The following is a 9,965-nucleotide window of genomic DNA, read 5'->3' as shown; positions in this document are numbered from 1 at the left end:
TTGGAGCGCTAATGTATCTTGCTAATAATACACGACATGATATATTATTTGCTGTGAATTTACTAGCAAGATATAGTTCCTCTCCAACCAGAAGACATTGGAGTGAATTCAAACAAATTTTTCGATATCTTCATGGAACGGTTGATATGGGATTGTTTTATCCCTATGGATCCAAGTCACAACTGGTTGGTTATGCAGATGCTGGCTATTGTCTGATCCACATAAAAGGAGATCTCAAACAGGATACCTGTTTACATATGGTGGAATAGTTATATCATGGAGATCCACGAAACAGACGATTGTTGCAGCATCCTCTAATCATGCCGAAATACTAGCGATTCATGAAGCAAGTCGCGAGTGTTTTTGGCTCAAGAGTTTGATCCAATATATTCTGTCATCATGTGGACTGATTGATCATAAGATAGCTCCAACTGTCTTGTTTGAAGATAATACAGCATACATTGCTCAACTTAAAGGTGGATACATTAAAGGTGATAGAACAAATCATATTTCTCCCAAATTCTTCTTCACTCATGATCTTCAAAATCAAGGGACTATTGATGTCCAACAGATCCGCTCAAGTGACAATCTGGCAGATTTATTTATAAAGTCACTCCAAAAATCCTCCTTTGAAAGATTGGTACATGAGATTAGGATGCACTGATTTTGAGACATCAACTGATGTTGACAAAAGCGGGAGACTATACTCTTTTTTCCTTGGTCAAGTTTTTTTTCTCATTGGATTTTTCTTGACAAGGTTTTTAATGAGACAGTCTCCATCACAAAGGACATTGTACTCTTTTTCCTTCACTAAGATTTTTTCCTACTAGATTTTTCTTTAATAAGGTTTTAATAAAGCATAATCCTAAATGGTCATCCAATGGAGAGTGTTGTGATAAAATAGTCTGAGGTGGATGCCCATTTTCCACAAAGCTCAAGTTTTCAAGGAGAATCTTATTTAATATAGTTTGAAAAACTACTATCATATAAGCATATAAATAGAGGCCTTTACTTCTAAGAAAAACACAACAAGCAATAAAACAATTCTCTCTCCTTCCTTACGTTAGAAATATTCCTCTCTCTCTTTTATCTCTGTGTGATTTTAAACTACAATAATTATAATATTTATACATATATAGATTACTTATATTATAATAAGATAAGAGCATATTTATATTTCTCTATTTTATATTTATCTTCTTTATTTATTTTACAACAAAAACTGCTATTTGTATCAACACTTTCGGTGTCTATATAAATAAATAACAAATAAATTAGTTCTTCTCGTTTCCTTTTTTCTTTCCACTCTGTTCTATTTGGTCATCATCAAAAGCAATGACTAATTCTTATTGGTTCATAAACACCTCGATGGGTGGGACAATTGGCTTGGAGTATGTGCCCCAAAGGAATTAAGTGTTGACATTCCCTACTGGCCTGATTCACCCCATTTCATGTTTCAAGAGTCAGCAACAACAAATTGTAATCTTGCTCTAACTGTTGTTAGTAACGTAAGCAACAAGGTACTCTGGTCCAACTTCCTAAAGAAAATCACAGTTGAAATTAGCATCTTGTCGCAGTAACATAAGTTTCATACTGAATACAGTGTTCGTTAGCACTTGGGATGTTAGTGCTAGCTTTCAAAATTGCTTCCATATTGATATCACTACCCAATATAGTTATTCAAGATTTCAAGTAGAGAGATCAAGATGAACGAACACCTCATAGGACTACTGTGAAGGTACAATTCCCACATGAAACAGCCAGGAACATATCTACACCAAATTTACGCCAAAAATGGGGAGGATGACTCCTAAGAACGGCTAAAGATGCAACTCTAGTTTAGTTATGTTCCCTGTGCCTGTTCATCCAGTCATGGTAGTATAGTAGTACGCACATAGGCTGACCCAGAATACAAAATGTGAACCAAAACACCATGTTTCCAACCTGGAATGAAAAAACTAACAATTAAAAACCAATAAATAAAACCAATTTGAAGACAACTAAGCTAATTTTTAAATATGACACGTGAGAGACATACCATTGAGCTTTTGCATTTCTCGTGTAGGAAGTTAGTGACAATGGATAGAGGAACCTAGAAAAACGGGAAGACAATCATCATCAAATTTGGCCCAGCGGGTGGGGGAACTGAAATTTTTTATTATTATTATTTTGTTGGGGTTTGGGAGAAGGGTTCGGCAAAGTGTGAATAATATACTGAAATAGCCAAAGCCAGATGGAAAATAAGTCCTTACCTGAAACATAATTCCAATAAAAGCCCACAACTTGAACTTGTGGCAGGGAACAGCAATGCAAAGCTACATTCAGACGAATGAGAATTATAAACAAAGGTGTTAACTTCAGGCAACTTTGGCAATTAACTTGAAAAGCTGTTGTCTCCGTATCCTATTTTTACTACGGAGAAACAAATGAAAGGCTTTATTGAAGACATAGTTCAGATGCCACAGATGGTTTCTAATTTCAGCTCCGTCACAATGAAAACACTTGTTGGAAATTAGTAAGCAGAACATTATTTGTTTGCGTGTCACATGAGAATTCATTTAGAAACTGCCAGGTACTTGAGATTCTTGGTAACTAGAAACCTAGAAGTCAGTCACAAATTTGTGTCTTATATATCAATCCTTCCCCAATAGTCACATCACTTGTTAAGGGTAAAACGAAAAATAATACTTCAGAGGTAATGACTATGACTGGGGCAACATCACCTTCCTTCAACTTCTCAAACCAGAGAAAAGAAAATAACGCAAGCTTCTTTCATTAGATAAAATAGCATTAGAGAGAGAGACACACACACCTCATGGAACACGGCAGAAATCAGGAAAGCAATTAATACAGCAGCATTCTGTATGAAATTGTGAAGATCAAACACAGAAATGTGCAACTAAGAAATCAAAATATCCATCTTTAATTAAAGAAGTTTCAATCCACATAGCAGTGAAGGAGAAACAACTAAGTTGACAACAAACAGCTGAAATGAAGGACAACAAGGATTATTATTTCCTGTAACATTCTTTTTAATTATGTCAGTTGACATGTAGATATATGCCTGTACTATGCAAAAGAGAAATACTAAGTGACAAGAGAAAATGATGTGTTTGAGTAATATCTATCATTTGAAAACCTTCCACCAATATTAGTCTTTAATTTTTGTGGTGGTAAAACTCAGCAGAGATAAATGTCATATTTTCCAGAGATAAAGAAGTCAGGAATGTTTACAATTTACTTGATCAATATTAAAAAGATGTCCAAACGTGTTATTTCTTAATGGAAACATAAAACATACCAATAGTGCAAGTATAAATGCTTCATTTATTTTTATACCAATTATGTAGCATTTATTTTTTTAATATTATTATACTATAGACTACACATCAAAGAAAAATTACAATACTACACTAATATCCTAAAGGCAAAATATTCTTAAGACAGTTTCCATCATCTGCATATAAAATGTTCTTTTATATATAGCAAGAGGGAACTTTACCTTAGACATACCATGCCTAATGCATGGAAAATATATATGACGAACCATCCATTTGTGCACGGGCTGCATTATGAAAGAATCAATCCAGCAGTATATTAATGGATTACAAAAAAGATACGAAGTAATAAACAATGGCTGGTGTGTTCTAGCATAAGATATATTCAGTAATGGTGAAAGGTAGACCCCCCAAAAAAAAAAAAAAAACAACACAAGTTCTCTTTCTTTCTAGTCCTTCTCCGTAAGCATATATCCAGACACCTTTGTAGCCTATGTATATGTGTGTGGGGGGGAAGGCTAAAAAGGAAACATACCATATTCCAATTTCTCCAATACTGTTGACAGCAGCAGCAGCAGCAGGAATGCATTCAACAAAGAAAAGTCACAAGTTCTATTCATAAAAGAATTATAACTAATTACAACGACCTATGAATCTGCAAGCACAAAGACCTACCTCATCAACAGTTTTAGCATTCCACCAATCCTTGTAGAACTCACGATCACCAAACTGAACAAGTTCTGCAAGTATATTTAACCTACATTGCAGCAATGGCTCTAAGGATAAGCTACCTCTTTCAGTAAGAAACAAAGCGAAAATAAGGCAGTTCAGCACTCTGTATTTAACCAATTCTGCATGAGAACATGGAAAACATGGATTTACTTTTTTAAAAAGATAAGAACTCCACTGAAGTGAAAAAAACAGGGAAAGAGTAAGAGAACAATAAGGGTGCATTTGGTTTGCTTTTTCATTTTCTGTTTTCATTTTCAATATTTCCTTTTTTCATGATATTGTGATTTGTGAAGAGAAAAGTGACAACAGAAAGTGAAAACGGAAAACAAGATTTTTGTCAAGCTATCCGCTCTGTCACATAAATCCCTATAATCCTGTCGCATATCTTTAGATAAGACTCACATAAGATGGCCCAAGAGCAACAACAGTAATAAAACTAACTTTACATCTTATAGAGCCTATACTTCAAAAGTAAAACAAAAAGATTATCCGCATTTAGACATCTTTAAATCAGCTACCAAAAATGCTGCAATTGCTTTCAAGTGTATAAAGGTGGACACCAATGAATAACAAAAGACATATAACCAATCATCATGAGAATATTGCTAGTAAGCAAAGACTATCATGCCACTTTTTAAGTGGGGAAAGGGCATAAAAAAAAGTAAATACTTTGAAGTTTGAACAAAAAAGAAAGAAGAAAAAAGAAAAATACGCACCAAAGGTGAAAGAAGCAATAGAACATGCAAAGCCACACATATACATTGGGAACAGAAAGCTTTAGAGTTCTCTCGAAGCCATATAGAAGGTTTCCCTTAAAAGGATGTTGTGAATTTTGGACAATAGGATGCATATACTGCAAATTACCAGCAAAATGTCAGACTATGGGAAAACAAAGATAGACACTAGTTTTAGTGTTTTACTAAGAGTTACTGCTTACTTGTTCTATTATAAATCCCATAAGTCCAGTAAATATTACCAACTTGATAAGTTGACGAAACACCCAGCCCTTACGAACGGAAGGTGTGCGAGGATAGCTTGGCTATAACAGCAGTTACAAAGGAAATGTAAGTGGCAAAATAAAATCAAGCATAAACAATGTCAGAACTATAACTCAGAACAAATATTCACAAATACAAAAGTACAAAACAAGAGACCTGCATAGCAACCCAGGAAAATTTTGCACATTAGTATCCATTATCCAATCATGATTAACGTAATACAACTGCTTTCTTCTTTCCCTGTGCCTTTTGTTTAAGTCCTGAATGTCAACAACTAATTTACATGGAAGGACAACCACTATGTCTATATGATAGAAGATGGTGAACTCAACCCAGAACGCTCATTAAATGCAAAAAGCTAAAAGGTGTATGCTAAACTATATTTTCAAGCCACCGACTGCTGTAATACTATGTCCTCTAGAAGACCTTCATCAACTATGTGCAAAAAATGAGAAACAACCAGATGGATCCAATACAACCAATCAAATAGTCCGGGTTTAACCCCTTCAAACTTAGTGAGATAGTGAATTGAGGACGATGCAACTACAATAATTTGGATTAGAAACTAGCACAATACAATGAGGTTGTATGTTGGGGATTTAGTACAAATAGAAGGTACAAGGGAACCGAGAGAGTGAATTCTGGAAGTTATTTTACCGATATTACACGTTTCTCAATGATGAACTGTTGCAGTCTAATTAAGTAATGCGCAATAGAATGAGCGAAAAAGGATTGAATCTGAAAAGAATGAAGTCGACTAGCCAATTTTGGTGACAAAAAGGGGAAAAGTAGGATCAGAAATGAATGAATTCTCCAAAAAGTATGGCACCTAAAAATGACAGCGACAAGATAATCCATGGACAAATCCCTCTGCCTTTGATCTAGCAATCAAGGCAATATTCTTAAATGAGAGTTGACTTCTTAGTTGTGTAAATGTGTTGCACAAATTATGAATTCAACATCGAGTGATTAAATCAAGGGCAAAAAAGTGCACTCAGTAAAAGAGAATTTAAATAAGGAAACAATGAAAAATAAAAAATAAAAAAAACAAACAAACAAACAAACAAATGGTTTACTAACAGTGCTGCAACCTGGTAACATAATGTAGGAGCAACCATGAAGTATGCCATACTCCTGAAGCTCACTCTGTAAGGGTGCTCCATGTTCAAATTATTGGGCAATGTTTCTCCCTGTAACATAGGGAACATGATTGAAGAGGGGTAGAAAATAGAACTTTCATATAACATTATTTGAATAGATTTTTTAGAAGATAGGCATTTGGAGGAAAGGAAGGAATGGGCAAATAAGTAGGATAGATATTGTTTTAATGAAGATGAAACCCAAGACTGTATTTTTCCATGTAACTAATAGAACCTATTCTTGTAAGACGACCAGGAACAACCCTCTGAAACAGTGGTCTACACATTTAAAATTGATAGTAATGATATTTGTACATCCATGTTGGTGTCTATTTCAGACCAACTTAAATCCAACAGTAGAGAAAACTGAATAAGTAAAAGTGAGTGGGGATTACAATCTAATCAAGGGTTGTGGATTGAGTATCCACAAATAGAACACCAATTTGGATGTCCAAGTGGAAGTTTTCCAAAATGGTTCTAGATTGAGTGTCTAAAAATAGGATAGCAATTTGGATGTCAAAGCAAGGTTTTTCCAAATTGAAAATAAACATCACCTTTTCAATTGACAAGCTAAGTGATCTCAGATCATGACTTGTATGTGCATATGACACCAATTTTAACCATATAATGCATGCAACCATCATCAATGTGAGGCCTGATAAAAACGTAGAATCACAGCTGGACAAAAAAGCAACATATCCATAAGATACAATTGGAATATCAATATCTATGAAATGACACTTACCTGAGTTAGTTTATGCACCAAGTATATTTCTCTATCATATCACTTCTAAGAGAAACTACTATCACAAATCTGGTAAACCTTTCTCATTAAAACAGGGAATTTACCATAATCTTATATTCGGTTAAGGCTTGTATCGGTTACATTGAATAGTTAAATGCGTGATAGCTAAACTTCAACATTATCTGAATCAAAACTTAAGATGATGCTCAGCAGAAGAATTTTAAAAACGTCTCAAATAAAGCCCAAATTATTACATAATCTCATAGCTAAAACATCTTTATCAACTTAAACTCAAGCACACGAACTTTCACACACATAAATCCATAGAAACTTTCATGATTGCAGTGTCACGAGAGTTTCTATTGGAAGACCCAGAAACAATTTTGAATTAACTCTATACTGACCTGAGAATTACTAGAACTGGGAACAAAATTTCTCCTGTCATAATGATTGTATGAAGTAGAAAAATGACCTGCAACATTCAAGTCAACACTACCAATTATTCAAATGTGGAAGATTTCCTAACTGAAAATATGACACCACAAATAACCATACTCTGAAACTACTATTATTCTTATGACAATCAAAAAATTCATAAGATTAACAAACATTTTTCTCCGTGACAATAAAAGCTTACCTGGGAGGATCACTTACCGGTTCACTAATGCGCTTTTTCTGTGCCAACTTTTCCACCATAAAAGCAGCAAGTGGAAATAAATTAAGACTAATACTGCAAGAGAATCATTAATATTGTTAAGCAATGTCTTAAGAACAAACCCTCGAAAAAGCTACACCAAATCAGTCTATTCTTCAAGGATTCTCCAAGCTCATTACCAACACATTAAGAGGGGCCAATCTCTCAACGATTTTGAACTAAACCAAAAGCCAGAATTTATCAACCAGCCATACTGCAAAAACATAATACAGGAAAGAGATTTTAGAAAGGGAAAAGATTTTACTGACAAATCAAAGACCACAGATTTAAAGCTGTGTGTCTTGCAGATGAATGCACATTCATATGTTGGAATTTCAAATCCTACAAGATAGACACTGAGAATAAATGGAAGTGGAAAACCTTCATTATATTCTCAATGATAAGTCTGCTATTCACCGCAATAAGCACTACTACACAGAGATTGAACAATCCTGCATGGCTCTGCAATTCAATTGAACTACACTTGTTAGTAACCAAAAGAAAAACTTACACGAGACAGCAAAAGGAGAAACAAACAAGTTAAGCAAAACAATAAGTTTGAAAAACCTGTTTCTCTCATTTATTTAATTAAACACACAAATAGGTTTTTGCTTGCAACAAATACCCATAGGCTGAGATGAGGATGCTTTAGTGGTGGATGAGTGGCCATAGTCGAATGGACAAAATAAAGAACGAGGACATGAGAGATAAAGTTTGAGTGGTGCCTACCGTTGAAAATACTGAGGAATCTCACCTTAAATGGTCTAGACATGTTGGGGGAAAACCGGAACATCCGGCCAGGAGGGTAGATTACATGTGTGAGATAGCCCAATGATTAGCAATAGAAGGAGAGTGGCAGAAGAATTGTTGTTATAGCAATACGTATTCACAAAGAGACGAGTAGCATGCAAAACTTCAAAATATGAAGAAATTTAAATTTCACCATTTATGAAATTATATCCTGATGGCACGATCTTCTCAACTGCTAAACTTTAGTGAAAATTTTTGTCACAATTACAATGCGACGTGTTACCATTACAATTACTGAACACATTCCAATTTTTTTGTTCCTATTCTTCTTATGTCAATTCACTGGATCAAGAGTAACAGAACTTCACATGCAGAACACAGATAAACCAAATCAGCGCCAAAAAAATGAAAAAGTAAAAACCTGTTTGAAAATGTTGCGGGAACTGAGCGGGCTGTCCTTGATTCTCCGGTGAACCGGAACTGAAGCCCGGTAAGTGAAGTTATCTCCGGCGGCAGCTCGTTCACCGTCTTGGACCTCATTTCGGGAAGCATGATCCGGCGGCTTCCGGTCCTCCTCCTTCTGCTTCTGCCTCTCCTTCACCTTCTCCTCCCTGGCGGCACCTATCTTCTCGTTCAGCGAATCGTCGGACCCCGACGAAGCTATCATCACAGCCTCAGCGGAAGCCTCAGCTTCGTCGAACATGTTGCCGCCGCTGGAAGCTACGCGGCTGTGCCTCTGCCGCAGCGAAGAGTGGTTGGCTCCGTCGCCGGCGACAGAAGTCTCATGCACATCGGAAATCGCCATCCGAAGGGACTAACCGTTTTGTTTCTTCACTGTTTCAGCGAAATACAATACTCGCCGAAACGGTGCGCGAAAAACAACTTATTCTTCAGATGCAGAAGACTGCGATTTTGCTTTATTTGTTTATTCGAATTTATACAAATCACTTTTATTTACGTAATTCTTTAGAAAATTTATTCTTGAATTGGAAACTTAATTCAAAATCGTTTATTATCATTTACATATGACAATTAGCAAGTCACAAAAAAAAATGACAATAGCACAATATGTCAATATGTATATGTATATTTGTTTAAAATATACATAAATAAAAAGTTTTTCAATTATATATTTATTCATGTCTTATTTTAATAAAATTTAGTAATTATTTATACAATTAATATAAAAAATAATTATTTTTATTAATATATTATTATATAATTAAATATACATATAAATTTAATAATACATCAAAATTAAATTCATAAATATATTATTACATCCCATTATAAATAATTAATTAGTATCCGCGTAAGTGTATACAAATTTAGATTTATTATTATAGATTATAGATAGTCAGTATCATATAATGATCAAATATAATAATTCCTACCAAAATAATTATAATAATAATCGTGTCTAGAAAGGGCAGGAATCGGAATCAGTTAAGGAAAGATTATTCGACTCAGAGGGAAACTTCGTGGCTTACCTAGGTTCCTAACATTTTCCGTATAATAAATAATATAATAAAACTCTATTTTCAAGTTATTTAATCAATTAAATCTAATTAAATTATTATAATTTAATTCAGTCTTACACACTATTATCTATTTATCTCTAAAAATGAT

General features: G+C 34.5%; 1 protein-coding gene across 2 annotated transcripts; it reads right to left on the bottom strand.

Annotated features, from left to right (window-relative positions):
• Window positions 1-1,170: 1,170 nt before the first annotated feature.
• On the bottom strand, window positions 1,171-9,343 carry LOC112790365 (diacylglycerol O-acyltransferase 1C). Of its 2 annotated transcripts, XR_003196631.2 has the most exons (17): window positions 8,758-9,343; window positions 7,968-8,048; window positions 7,727-7,800; window positions 7,547-7,622; window positions 7,297-7,364; window positions 6,702-6,825; window positions 6,100-6,198; window positions 4,948-5,049; window positions 4,727-4,863; window positions 3,954-4,035; window positions 3,814-3,834; window positions 3,503-3,565; window positions 2,813-2,860; window positions 2,253-2,315; window positions 2,039-2,092; window positions 1,719-1,944; window positions 1,171-1,538 (listed from the first exon to the last, which is right to left on the bottom strand). XR_003196631.2 is itself a non-coding variant. In XM_025832724.3 (16 exons), the coding sequence occupies exons 1-16, from the start codon at window positions 9,139-9,141 to the stop codon at window positions 1,840-1,842; spliced, it is 1,581 nt and encodes a 526-aa protein (XP_025688509.1). In that variant the 5' UTR covers window positions 9,142-9,343; the 3' UTR covers window positions 1,171-1,839. The 2 variants fall into 2 exon arrangements, 1 of the variants encoding a protein (XP_025688509.1); XM_025832724.3 differs by having other exon boundaries at window positions 1,171-1,944.
• Between the last annotated feature and the right edge of the window lie 622 nt (window positions 9,344-9,965).

Source organism: Arachis hypogaea, chromosome 3 (genome assembly GCF_003086295.3).
Source record: "Arachis hypogaea cultivar Tifrunner chromosome 3, arahy.Tifrunner.gnm2.J5K5, whole genome shotgun sequence".
NCBI lineage: Eukaryota > Viridiplantae > Streptophyta > Magnoliopsida > Fabales > Fabaceae > Arachis > Arachis hypogaea.
This window is presented reverse-complemented; position numbering and strand designations above follow the sequence as displayed.

Excerpts from the sequence above, each read along its gene's own strand:
- LOC112790365 (XM_025832724.3), bottom strand. The coding sequence starts at position 9,141 with ATGGCGATTTCCGATGTGCATGAGACTTCTGTCGCCGGCGACGGAGCC. Across the intron at positions 6,826-7,296 it reads CCAGTTCTAGTAATTCTCAG|CTGTGATTCTACGTTTTTAT; the intron begins GTCAGTATAGAG and ends TTTTTTGTCCAG. Across the intron at positions 3,566-3,813 it reads ATTGGAGAAATTGGAATATG|CCCGTGCACAAATGGATGGT; the intron begins GTATGTTTCCTT and ends TTCATAATGCAG.